At 38.7% G+C, this 14,272-nt stretch overlaps 1 protein-coding gene across 1 annotated transcript in view; it reads left to right on the forward strand.

Annotated features, from left to right (window-relative positions):
• The window catches only part of LHFPL6 (LHFPL tetraspan subfamily member 6), a 365,391-nt gene that overhangs the window by 322,975 nt on the left and 28,144 nt on the right, over positions 1-14,272 (forward strand). The window contains exon 3 of the mRNA XM_036250113.1: positions 10,761-10,859. Within this exon, the coding sequence (XP_036106006.1) occupies positions 10,761-10,859 (99 nt within the window). The remainder of the gene's footprint in view (positions 1-10,760; positions 10,860-14,272) is intronic.

The following is a 14,272-nucleotide window of genomic DNA, read 5'->3' on the forward strand; positions in this document are numbered from 1 at the left end:
AAACATCTGTAACAAAAAAAAATTAAAAATAAATAAATAAATAAATAAATAAATAAATAAATAAATAAATAAATAAATAAAATAAAGTTGCTCCCACCCTGGCCTCTTGGCTCCGGGGTTGGAGCATTGGCCTGCGGACCAGAGAGTCCCGGGTTCGGTTTCCGCTAGGGGCACGTACCAAAAAACAAAAAAAAGTTACTCACAATATCTCAAAAGCTGTTGTTACTTATTAATTCAAGATGTCAGTATCATGGAAATTATACCATATTATTTATTAAACATTAATGGAATTCAGTTTACACAGACGTTCACATCTTCATTAATTATCTCTTTACTTGATGCTGTATAACACTAGCTTGGAGTTGTTATCAGAATGCCATATTTTCTATCATGAGGAGAAAAGCTTAAGGAAACCAGTCACTGGAACATTTGCTTAGTCTGCAAAACTTCCTGTTACTGCCTTCTAAATTACTCTTCATTACCAATCAAACGGTGTATGTGTTGTTCCGACTGGTCCAACATGTGTGGGGCTTACAGGTGGTATAATTCTGACAGATTGATGTGACAAAATGTTACTTTTACACTAGTCCTCATTTGCATGCTTAAGTCACATTCCGCTTCATGTAAAATCATATTAGGCTTTGATGGAAAACTAAAGATTCATCAAGCCAGTGTGCTTCCAGTATGCTGTCATGATAACTAAATTCATGATCAAATAAATACACCACTTTCTTCAGTTCAATCATCAAATCTTTTGGTCTTGGCTGCAAGGAGGACTTAGGTTATACTAAGTGTCTGTCTCATAGGGTATTTCTGAGACAATGGATGCTCCTCGATTTTCAATTCCTAACAGAGCATTGTAACAGGTAGTGTGGTTCACAAGCTGGATTAATGTGCCGAGGTAGTTTATGAGAATCTTTTTTTTTTTTTCAAAGTGAGAATAATTTATTTATCGGCTAAAGGAAAAGCAGTTTGAACACTGTCACTGGCTTTTATTTATGGGAGATAAAATGGAAATTTGTGATTACCTAATGCATAGTTTGTGTACCCAAAAAACCAGGCAGTCATTTGGATCAAGTATACAGAAAATAAGTTGGCCTCAACCTGATGGCAATGATTATTCATGATGCGCACAAAATGGGTTATTTGGGCAATGGGAAAATGTCACCCATTAGAGTGTGTACAGAATTCAAGGGACATCTTTCTTCCGAGGGAGAAAAGTGGGTTCTCTCCCAGGCTTTGCTTGTCCACGGACTCTAACTGCATTATGTTTAAGCAGGGGTGGTTCGGTGCCAAGAGCATCCAAGTAGGCATAGGGACATCCGGATCTTCAACTTGGTTCTTGTGTGGACTTGGACAAATCCTATTTGTTCTGTGTGCTTCAGTTTCACTTGGCATAAAATGAAGATGATGGACTAGATGGGAGGATTTCAAACTTCTTTTTTTTTTTATTAGTTAATTTTTGTTACAGATGTTTCTCCTTTTTCCCCCACTGATTCCCCCCGCCCCCTCCCTCCCTGCCCTTTCCCCAGTTTGTTGTCCATGTCCACTGTTCATGCATACATGCATATAAGTTCTGTGGTTTATCTGTTCCCCACCACCCCCTTATTTAGGGGATTGTCAGTCTGTATCCCACTTCCGTGTCTCTGGGACTACCCCCTTCCTCAGACTGTTATGTTCATTATATTCCACAAAGAAGTGAGATCATATGAAACTTGTCTTTCTCTGTTTAGCTTGTTTCACTTAGGATGATACTTTCCAGGTCCTTCCATGTAGTCTCAAAGCATAAGAGGTCTTTCTTTCTTACAGCTGCGTAGTACTCCATTGTGTATATGTACCACAGCTTTTTTATCCATTTGTCTACTGATGGACACTTGGGCTGTTTCCAGATCTTGGCTATTGTAAATAGTGCTGCTACAAACATAGGGGTACATATATTCTTTCTGATTGGTGTTTCAGACTTCTTAGGGTATATTCCTAGAAGCGGGATCACTGGGTCAAATGGAAGTTCCATTTCTAATTGTTTGAGGTAACACCATATTGTTTTCCATAGTGGCTGCACCAGTCTGCATTCCCACCAGCAGTGTACTAGAGTCCCATTTTCTCCACACCCTCGCCAACACTTGTTGTTTGATGATTTGTTGATGGCGGCCATTATGAAAGGTGTGAGGTGATACCTCATTGTTGTTTTAATTTGCATCTCTCTGATGATTAGTGATGTTGAGCATTTCTTCATATGTGTCTTAGCCATTTGTATGTCCTGTTTGGAGAGGTGTCTATTCAGTTCCTCTGCCCATTTTTAAATTGGATTCTTTGTCTTCCTTTTGTGGAGTTGTGTGAGCACTCTATATGTATTGGAAATTAACCCCTTATGTGATATATCATTGGCAATTATGCTCTCCCATTCAGTGGGTAGCCTTTCCGTTTTGATGATTGTATCTTTCACTGTGCAGAAGATTTTGAGTTTGATGTAGTCCCATGTGTTCATTTTCTCCTTTGTTTCTATTGCCTTAAGTGATGTGTCAGTAAAAAGTCTGCTGCGTATGATGTCTGAAATTTTGTTGCCTACAGTCTCTTCTAGGATTTTTATGAATTCATGAGTTACATTTAAGTCTTTTATCCATTTTGAGTTTATTCTCGTGTAGGGTGTAAGTTGATGGTCTAGTTTTTTTTGTTTTTGTTTTTTATGAATTTTTATTTATTTTTTTTGTTACAGATATTTTACCATTTTACCCCATTGGCACCCCCCACCCCACCCCCCCTCCACCCTGTCCCCGGCTTACTTATCCATGTCCATTGGTCATGCATACATGCATATAAGTTCTGTGGTTTATCTCTTCCCACCCTCCCACCCCCCATCCCCTCTTCTGAGGGATGTCAGTCTGTGCCCTACTTCCATATGTCTGGGTCTACTGTATTCCTCAGACAGTTATGTTCATTATATTCCGTATATAAGTGAGATCATGTGGTATTTGTCTTTTTCTGCTTGGCTTCTTTCACTTAGGATAATACTTTCCAGGTCCCTCCATGTCGTCTCAAAGTATAAGAGATCTTTCTTTCTTACCGCTGCATAGTACTCCATTGTGTATATGTACCACAGCTTTTTTATCCATTCATCTACTGGTAGACACTTGGGCTGTTTCCTGATCTTAGCTATTGTAAATAGTGCTGCTATGAACATGGGGGTACATATATTCTTCCTGATTGGTGTTTCAGGCTTCTTAGGGTATATTCCCAGCAGTGGGATCACTGGGTCGAATGGAAGTTCAATTTTTAATTTTTTGAGGTAGCACCATATTGTTTTCCATAGCGGCTGCACCAGTCTGCATTCCCACCAGCAGTGTATTAGAGTCCCTTTTTCTCCACACCCTCGCCAACACTTGTTGTTTGATGATTTGTTGATGGCGGCCATTCTGACAGGTGTGAGGTGATACCTCATTGTTGTTTTAATTTGCATCTCTCTGATGATTAGTGATGTTGAGCATTTCTTCATATGTCTCTTGGCCATTTGTATGTCCTGTTTGGAGAGGTGTCTATTCAGCTCCTCTGCCCATTTTTTAATTGGGTTCTTTGTCTTCCTTTTGTGGAGTTGTATGAGCACTCTATATGTATTGGAAATTAACCCCTTATCTGATACATCATTGGCAATGATGTTCTCCCATACAGTGGGTTGCCTTTCCATTTTGATGATTGTTTCTTTTGCTGTGCAGAAGCTTTTGAGTTTGATGTAGTCCCATGTGTTCATTTTCTCCTTTATTTCTGTTGCCTTAGGTGATGTATCAGTGAAAATTCTGCTCCGTATGATGTCTGAAATTTTGTTGCCTATATTTTCTTCTAGAATTTTTATGGATTCACAGGTCACATTTAAGTCTTTTATCCATTTGGAGTTTATTTTTGTGTATGGTGTAAGTTGATTGTCTAGTTTCATTTTTTTGCATGTAGCTGTCTAATTTTCCCAACACCATTTATTAAAGAGGCTGTCTTTACTCCACTGTATGCTCTTGCCACATTTGTCAAATATTAATTGAGCGTATTGCCTTGGGTCCATTTCTGGGTTTTCAGTTCTGTTCCACTGGTCTATATGCCTGTTCTTGTGCCAGTACCAGGCTGTTTTGGTTACAGTGGCTTTGTAGTATAACCTCATATCTGGTATTGTGATCCCACCTACTTTGTTCTTCTTTTTCAAGATTGCTGTGGCTATTCGGGGTCTTTTTTGGTTCCATATGAACTTTTGAAGTATTTGTTCTAGTTCTATGAAATAGGTCGTTGGTATTTTGGTGGGGATTGCATTGAATCTATAGATTGCTTTGGGTAGTATGGACATTTTAATTAAGTTAATTCTTCCAATCCATGAACAGGGTATATGCTTCCACTTTTTTATATCTTCCTCTATTTCTTTTTTCAATGACCTGTAGTTTTCTACAAATAGGTCCTTTACTTCTTTGGTTAAGTTTATTCCTAGATATAGTAATTTTTTGGGCGCGATGGTAAATGGGATTGTTTTTTCAGTTTCTCTTTCTGTGAGTTCATCATTGATGTACAAGAATGCCGTCGATTTCTTGACGTTAATTTTGTATCCTTCTACTTTACCAAATTCATTTATTAAGTCTAATAGATTTTTGATGGAGTCTTTAGGGTTTTCTATGTACAGTATCATGTCATCTGCAAATAATGACAGTTTCACTTCCTCCTTTCCAATTTGGATCCCTTTTATTTTTTCTTCCTGTCTGATTGCTGTGGCTAAGACTTCCAGTACTATGTTAAATAAGAGTGGTGAAAGTGGACATCCCTGTCTTGTTCCTGTTCTTAATGGAAATATTTTTAGTTTCTGTACATTGAGTATGATGTTGGCTGTAGGTCTTTCATATATGGCCTTTATTATGTCGAGATATGATCCCTCTATTCCTACATTGCTGAGCGTTTTTATCAGAAATGGATGCTGGATTTTGTCAAATGTTTTTTCAGCATCTATTGATATGATCATGTGGTTTTTATTCTTCATTTTGTTTATGTGGTGTATCACGTTTATTGATTTGCGAATATTGTACCAGCCTTGCATCCTGGAATGAATCCCACTTGGTCCTGGTGAATAATTTTTTTGATGTATTTCTGGATGCGTTTTGCTAATATTTTGTTCAGGATTTTGGCGTCTATGTTCATCAGGGATATTGGCCTGTAGTTTTCTTTCTTCTTAGTGTCTTTTTCTGGTTTTGGAATTAGAATTATGCTGGCCTCATAGAACGTGTCTGGAAGTCTTCCTTCTGCTTGAATTTTTTGAAATAGTTTGAGGAGAATGGGTGTTAGTTCTTTTTTGAATGTTCGGTAAAACTCCCCCGTGAAACCATCTGGGCCTGGGCTTTTGTTTGCTGGGAGAGTCTTGATTACCTCTTCAATTTCCTTAGTTGTTATTGGTCTGTTCAAGTTTTCTATCTCTTCCGGGAATAGTTTTGGGAGACTGTGTGTTTCTAGAAATTTGTCCATTTTGCTTAGATTGTCGAATTTGTTGCCATATAGTTGTTCATAGTAGTTGTTAACGTTCTTTTGTATTTCCGTGGTGTTGGTTGTTACTTCTCCTCTTTCATTTCTGATTTTGTGTATTTGGGTTCTCTCTCTTTGTTTCTTGGTGAGTCTAGCTAAGGGTCCATCAATCTTGCTTATCTTTTCGAAAAACCAGCTCTTTGTTTCATTGATCCTTTGAATTGTTTTTTTGGTCTCTGTGTCATTTATTTCTGCTCTGATCTTTACTATTTCCTTCCTTCTACTTGCTCTGGGGTTTTCTTTTTGTTTGCTTTCTAATTCTTTAAGTTGTGAGGTTAGACAGTCAATTAGAAATTTTTCTTGTTTGTAGAGGTAGGCCTGTAGTGCTATGAACTTCCCTCTCAGAACTGCTTTCGCTGTATCCCATAGATTTTGTGTTGTTGTGTGTTCATTTTCATTGGTTTTCAGGAAGTTTTTAATTTCTTCCTTGATCTCCTCGGTGACCCATTCATTGTTTAATAACATGCTATTTAGCCTCCATGTGTTGAAATGTCTTTGCATGTTCTTGTTGCTATTGATTTCTAGTTTCATGCCATTGTGGTCTGAGAAGATGCTAGATATGATTTCAATCTTCTTGAACTTGTAGAGATTTAGTGTGTGCCCTATCATGTGGTCTATCTTTAAGAATGTCCCATGTGCACTTGAGAAGACTGTTTATTCTGTAGTTTTGGGGTGTAATTCTCTGTAGATATCTATTAAATCCATTTGGTCGAGTGCTTCATTTAGAGTCTCTGTTTCCTTGCTAATTTTTTGCCTAGAGGATCTATCCAGTGCTGTCAACGGGGTGTTGAAGTCCTGTGCTATGATTGTATTGTTGTCCATTTCTCCTTGGAAGTCCTCCAGAAGATTTTTAATATATTTTGGTGCTCCTATATTGGGTGCATATATGTTTATCAAGGTTATATCTTCCTGTTGGATAGATCCATTCAATATTATGTAGTGGCCGTCTTTGTCTCTAGTTATGGTCTTCATTTTGAAATCTATTTTATCAGATATGAGAATTGCTACCCCAGCTTTTTTTTGCTTTCCATTTGCTTGGAAAATTTTTTTCCATCCCTTCACTTTCAACCTATGTGAGTCTTTTGTTGAGAGGTGGGTCTCCTGTAAACAACATATAGATGAGTCATGCTTTCTTATCCAATCAGCTACTCTGTGTCTCTTTATGGGAGCATTCAATCCATTTACGTTTAAGGTGATTATTGATATGTACTTATTTATTGCCATTTTTGTTTAGTGTGGTTCTATTTTTCTTCCCATTTCTACTGCTAATTACAGCAGTCCTTTTAACATATCTTGCACTGCTGGTTTGGTGCTAATGTATTCCCTTAGCCTTTTTTTTTTTTTTGTCTGGGAAGCTCTTTATTTGATCTTCTATTTTGAATGATAGCCTTGCTGGGTAGAGTAGTCTTGGATTCAGATTCTTGTTTTTCATGACTTTGATTACTTCATGCCATTCTCTTCTGGCCTGTAGTGTTTCTTGTGAGAAGTCAGCTGAGAGCCTATGGGGTTCCCTTTGTAGGTAACCTGTTGCTTATCTCTTGCTGCTTTTAGGATTCTCTCTTTGTCTTTAATTTTTGGCAGTATGATTACTATGTGTCTTGGTGTGGGCCTGTTTGGGTTCTTCTTACTTGGGACTCTCTGTGCTTCTTGAACTTGAATGCCTTCTTCCTTCACCAAATTAGGGAAGTTTTCTGTCACTATTTTTTTGAATATATTCTCTATCCCTTGCTCATTTTCTTCTTCTTCGGGGACTCCTATGATGCGAATATTATTACTTTTCCAGTTGTCCCATAGTTCTCTTAAGCTGTCTTCCTGTTTTTTAATAGTTTTTTCCTTTTGTTTTTCTGATTGGTTGATTTTTTCTACCCTGTCTTCTAATTCACTGATTCAGTCCTCAGCTTCCCCTACTCTGCTTTTTAAACCTTCCAATGTGTTTTTCATTTCTGATATGTCATTTTTTATCTCTTCTTGTTGGTTTTTAATTTCCAATTGGCTTATTTTCAGTGTCTCTATGTCCTTACTCATGCTGTTCAGCTTCCTCAAGATCATGGCTCTGAATTCTAGCTCTTTTAACATGCCTAATTGCTCCACATTGATCTCATCTTCGGTGGAGGTGTCTTGCTCTTTCATTTGGCTTCTGTTTCTGTGTTTCACCATTTTGGCTATCAATGTGGGCTTTGGAGCCTGTCAAGTTCTCCCTGTGGGTGTTGGTGTTCTGCTGTTTGTGGCTCCCTCTCCTGTGTTTAGATGAGCGAGGGAGGACCCAAGTTGAACACCACTGTCAAGTCTTACTTTTCTGGTTAAAGTTGCCAGCCCATGAATCCTACTGTTATCCTCTAGCTTTTTGCCTGGAGGCTAGCAGTTTAGGTTACTTGATGAGTTTTGGGTTGTCAGTTGATTGAAAAACTCCCTCTGGTGCTCAGCCAAGGGGCTTTCAGGAGGGTGGGGAAGATGCTGGTTGTTAGTGAGCCTCAATTAACACTTCAATGGCCCACAGGGTGGGGTTGGATCTCTGAGGGAGGGGCTGCTGCCTCTCCTCAGAGCCTTGGGAATGAGCAATGTGGCCACTGTCCTGCGTGGCTGCACTCAGCCAAAGCTCTGAGTGCCCTCCCAACCCCGAGTATCCCAACACAGTTCCAGTCCAGTCTGCCCTCCCTGTGCCGGAGCCCAAGGTGAGTGGCTGTGGCTGTTTCAGCCTCTGTCCCGGCTGGACTGTGGAGCCGCCTGGGAGTGCAACCCGAGGGCGCCACTTACAGCTAAGGCTGCTGCGGAGCTGCCCACCATGGGCTCCCAGCCCCGTCTCGCGCCTTCGCAAGCCTACCAGGATTGAGTCAGTGTCCCTTGTTGTATGGTCCTCGCAAGCTGCTTTTCTGTTGGTTTTTCCCGTCGATTTGTCTTTGTTATAGTTGTAATTCCAGTTTGGTTCTGGGAGACGGTCTGTGTAGCTCCGTTCACTCCGCCGCCATTTTTTTTTTCCTGATGATCTAGTTTCATTTTTCTGCAAGTAGCTGTCCAATTTTCCCAGCACCATTTATTAAAGAGGCTGTCCTTACTCCACTGTATGTTCTTGCCAACTTTGTCAAATATTAATTGAACATATTGCCTTGGGTCCATTTCTGGGTTCTCTGTTCTGTTCCACTGGTCTATATGCCTGTTCTTGTGCCAGTACCAGGCTGTTTTGATTACAGTGGCTTTGTAGTATAACCTGAAATCTGGTATTGTGATCCCTCCACCTTTGTTCTTCCTTTTCAAGATTGCTCTGGCTATTTGAGGCCTTTTTTGGTACCATATGAACTTTTGAAATAATTGTTCTAATTCTGTGAAGTATGCCGTTGGTATTTTGATGGGGATTGCGTTGAATCTATAGATTGCTTTGGGTAATATGGACATTTTAATGATGTTAATTCTCCCAATCCATGAACAGGGTATGTGCTTCCACTTTTTTATATCTTCCTCTATTTCTTTTTTCAATGACCTGTAATTTTCTGCGAATAGGTCCTTTATTTCTTTGGTTAAGTTTATTCCTAGGTATCTTAATTTTTTTGGCACAATGGTAAATGGGATTGTTTGCTTAGTGTCTCTTTCTGTGAGTTCATCATTGGTGTTTAGGAATGTCATCGATTTCTTGACATTAATTTTGTATCCTGCTACTTTGCCAAATTCATTTATTAAGTCTAGTAAACTTTTGATAAAGTCTTTGTGGTTTTCTATGTATAGGATCTTGTCATCTGCAAATAATGATAATTTCACTTCCTCCTTTCCAATTTGGATCCCTTTTATTTTTTCTTCCTGTCTGATTGCTGTGGATAAGACTTCCAGTACTGTTAAATAGGAGTGGTGAAAGTGGGCATCCTTGCCTTGTTCCTGTTCTTAAGGGAAATGCTTTTAGTTTCTGCCCATTGAGTATGATGTTGGCTGTAGGTCTTTCATATATGGCCTTTATTATGTCTAGATATGATCCTCTATTCACACACTGCTGAGTGTTTTTATCAGAAATGGATGCTGGATTTTGTCGAAGGCTTTTTCAGCATCTATTTATATGATCATGTGATTTTTATTCTTCGCTTTATTTATGTGGTGTATCACGTTTATGGATTTGCGAGTATTGTACCAGCCTTGCATCCCTGGGATGAATCCCACTTTGTCATGGTGGATAATTTTTTTGGTGTATTGCTTGATAACATTTGCTAGTATTTTATTTAGGATTTTGGCATCTATGTTCATCAGGGATATTGGCCTGTCGTTTTCTTTCTTTGTAGTGTCTTTTTCTGGTTTTGGAATTAGAATTATGCTGGCTTCATAAGACGAGTTTGGCAGTCTTCCTTCTTCTTGAATTTTTGCAAATAGTTTGAGAAGAATGGGTATTAGTTCTTCTTTGAATATTCGGTAAAACTCCCCCGTGAAGCCATCCGGGCCTGTGCTTTCGTTTGCTCGGAGAGTCTTGATTACATCTTCAATTTCTTCTGTTGTTATTGGTCTGTTCAAGTTTAGTTTATGAGAATCTGTATGTTCTCTCTCACCCTGTTAAAATTTGATAATGCTGAAACATCCTATTTTGATTCTTAAATTGGAAAAACCACCTACTAAATGAGGAACCCTAACCTATTAGGCACTTTTGCTTGGTCTTGAATTACTTGACACAGATTGATGGTGGAATTGGTTGGCTTTTTACAAGAGTAATTAAAAGGACTTCTGGATTTTATTTCCTAAAAAAGATTGTTTCCTAAAATAAGGCTTTTAATGCTTTAAAAGGCAAAGTTGAAACCAAACTAAGCTGTCTGTCAAGGTGGGTTTTTTTTTTCTTTTTCCTATTTATTTATTTATTATTCATTTTCTTTCTTGACTTTAGAGAGAGAGAAAGGGAAAGGGAGAGGGAAATAAAACCATCTATGAGAGAGAACATTGATTGGCCGCCTCCTGCACAACCCCCACTGGGCATTTGGCCCATAACCTGGACATGTGCCCTGACCAGGAATAGAACCAGCAACCTCCTGGTGTTTGGGTCAATGAGCAACCACCAGCTGGCCTCTTTTTTCCTTTGAAGCGACTGGAAATTATTTTTGGAATCTAACTTTAGATGGCTTGAGGGAGCTGTGGCTGCTACTTTCCAGAAAACAGACACCATGCTCCTTTGTTACATTGCTCATATTGATTTTCCCCTGGTGCCTTTATCTGTGGATACAGAGGGACACTGGTAAAGCCCCTCTCTTACCTCTTTGCAGGCTTGTTGATTGGTGCTGGCTGCGCCCTCTACCCCTTGGGCTGGGACAGTGAGGAAGTTCGGCAGACTTGTGGCTACATATCTGGCCAGTTTGACCTGGGTAAGTTCTCTTCATAGATGGCACATCTTTTATTTCTTTTTTTTTTAATCCTCACCAGAACATATTGTTCCATTAATTTTCAGACAGAATGGGAAGGAAGGGGTGGGGGAGAGAGAAACATTGATATGAGAGAGTCACATCAACTGGTTGCCTCCCGCATAACCCCAACCGGGGCCAGGGACTTAACCACAATCAAGGTACGTACCCTTGACTAGAATTGAACCCGAGACTCTTTGGTCTGTGGACCATTGCTATAACTGCTGAGCCAAATCAGCCAAGGCTGGCACACCTTTTAGAAAAGAACCTATCTGATGTTTCATAGGAGAAGAAGGTAGAAAAGGGATGGGGAAGAAAAACACATGCCAATATTGCCACCAGAGTCATGTGTGACATTACCCATACATCCATTTATCCTTCTGTTTCAGTGAAGAGCCATCAATAATTTACTGTTTGCCTGAACTATGGGAAATATTATAGATACAGAGAAAAGAAATAACCCTTGCTCTGAAGTGTTTATATTTATTAATTAATTCAAAATCATATATTTATTACTCATTGAAAATGCTAAAAGTAATTTTCTATGGAATTCATACTCTATCTAAGAAGATAAAGCAAACAAAACCAATAGGGGCTAAGGACTCTACAGCAATTTCACTCCAGAGCAATAGACTGCTTTGTGAAACAGATAGGAATCAACTTAAATTTTGAACAAAGTGATGTGTGTGGATTATCTTGCAGTAGACAGAAACACCTTGCAAGCAAGGATTGTGGTACAGCAAAAGTACAGGGGAGAAATGAGAAAAGTTCATCAGGAGACCATAGAGAAGCAGAAGAGGTGAGAATTCACACATTGGTGAAGGGCTCATGAATTTTTCTGTGTACTCATCAGAAAGTTTCACATAGTTTTTACTTGTAGATATAATGTATTATGCTTAGCAATCTATACATTTGTTTGCATACTACATGGTTTTCACCTTTATAAGTTGTGATAATGGGATAATATTTCACTTCAATGGTAAACCTACATTAACCTAACCATTTCCTTATTTCTTTCTATTCCAGATTCTGTTCTTTAAAGACATAGTGTAATTAATGAATAGTTTAATGAATATAAGTTTTTCCCTAATAGAATTATTTTCTCAGGGTGTTTTTCTAGAATTTATGTCACTGGACCAAAGACTATGAACCTGTAAGATGCATTGCCAAATGATAATAAATATTTTCCCTTAATATGTGGATAGAGAGATTGTTTCTGGCCATTAGTGCATAATGAGTTACTAACTTAAACATCCATTCTCACATTAAATATTTCACCCATAGAAGAAAAAATTTGAGGTAATTGGTCTAATGGCAGTATTACCATATCCCAAATCATTTAAAATTATTTTTATGTAGAACTTCTATGAAAAATTTTGTTCTATTAGATACTGAGAAAAATGGACAGATGTGTTAACATATCAAAGCTCTGTGAAATTGAAATGAAGCAATTTTTATTTGACACAATGGATGAAAAACACCCTGCTTCACTCAAAATAATACTGGCTCTTTTGGTAGAGAATATGGTGCTCTAAAAACCACCTCATTTGCCTTAATACAAACTAAGAGATTATCCTCTGCCATTCTTCCTCCTTGATGATAAGACTTTCTTGAATCTGGATTGTTTGTGCTTGCCATAAATTAGCAGAAGGGGAAAATGCTGGCACAATGTTGCCTATTGGCGTTTTGTTTGTTTTAGGAAAGCAAACTGTGTCCAGAGAGATACTTTAACATAGCATTTGGCATTTTCCTTGCTCTGGTATTTGAAGCTTTCTTGGTTATTTCATATTGGGCCTCAACTTCATTAGAATCCTGTTCTAGCAGATCTCTCTTGTTATTGTGTGTCACTACACTAATCAGCAGGTGATAATAAAACCCAGATCTTGTTATTTACCTTCAGTACCTCACCCCAGTGTTCCATATCTTCTCAGCATTGTGGATCAAAAATGTCAAACTTAAACTTCAAAATAAGAAACAAAACACCTCTAGTCTCTTTGCTAATGGTAATGATATCTTCAGTTGTTAAACTCACTAAAGCCATTTTAGCAATTTAAAAACTGTAGTGTCATTTTAATATTTACCTTTTTATTTATAAATTTCTTTTAGACTGCATGATGAGAAAAAAAAAAACAAACTGACTCATTCACAGATAAAATGAGTTCCTAGGTCCCCTGGAGAAGTACTTTGAATGTATCGCATTTGCTTTCTCCAGGTCACTGTTCTTTTTGCAGACTGTTATCTTTGCTTTAGAAAGAAAATATAAAGAGAAATTGTGGCATAGAGATATCACCATGCCTGTCCCACTGGACTGCCTATGTTTACTACCTTTAAGAAATGCTTACTGTTCCCCTGAACACTGATTAGGGTTGAACTTTAGTGAGTAAGTGAAGTCACAGGCTATGGAGCAAATTTGGAGTTGGGAGCCACAGCATGTGTGTGAGGGTGAGCATTCTCAGTGAGGAGAACTCTGGAGTTCATTTTTAGTAGTATACCCACTGCTTACTGTGGCCACGCCCTGCCTCTGCCACTTCTAAGAATCTGAGTTTATTTCTGCCTCTCAAGAGAGACAGTGTGTGGGCACTTCTTCCTCCCAAAGGTTGGGAAAGGCTAATGTTGTTAAGGTTCAGGCCCTCCTTACTGTAGAATATGGTTGACTTTCTTGGCATGCCATAACTGAAATGCTGTTCCTCTCTTTCTAGAGCACATCCTGAAAGAAGTCATTGCTTCCATGCCCACATGAAAGATTATTTAAAGAGCTCATGCATTCACTCACTCAGCCGACAGATATTTATGGGGGCTGACCCTGTACTGGGTGCTTGGGACATAACACCAGCAAGTAATTTAGAAGGCAATATTCCCTGCCCCCAAGGGAACTTAAAAACTAGCAGGAGAGGAGAGGCAGAGAAGTGTGTTAGAAAGAAAGATGTCAGACAGAGCAACGAGCACTGTGGTTGCCTTGCCAGTATTATTCCTCTCTAGTTGGTGACTAAGCTAGAGGTTGGCAGGTGTTTCTGTAAGACAGAGAAGTGAATCTTTTCAGCTTTGTGAACCATATATTTTTTATTTTACCTACTTGGCTCTGCAGCTGTAACATGAAATGTACTTCATGTATGAATGGGTATAACTATGTCCCAATAAAACTTTATTTACAAAAGCAGGTGTTTAAACTGTTGCTTGAGGACCCACTGATTTCAACCAAAGCTTACCCCTGACATGCCTGAAATTTATTCATTCCAGATGTGCTTATTTACTGATCCCTTCAGCCCCAAGGTCAGAGCCTAGGTCAGTCCCAGGCTCTGCACTGAACAGCTGCATCCAGTTATCCTAGAGTATGCTACTACATACTATATACTACAATTTCTGGTTGTACAGTGGTG

The sequence above is a fragment of the Molossus molossus genome, unplaced genomic scaffold (genome assembly GCF_014108415.1).
Source record: "Molossus molossus isolate mMolMol1 unplaced genomic scaffold, mMolMol1.p scaffold_m16_p_9, whole genome shotgun sequence".
NCBI lineage: Eukaryota > Metazoa > Chordata > Mammalia > Chiroptera > Molossidae > Molossus > Molossus molossus.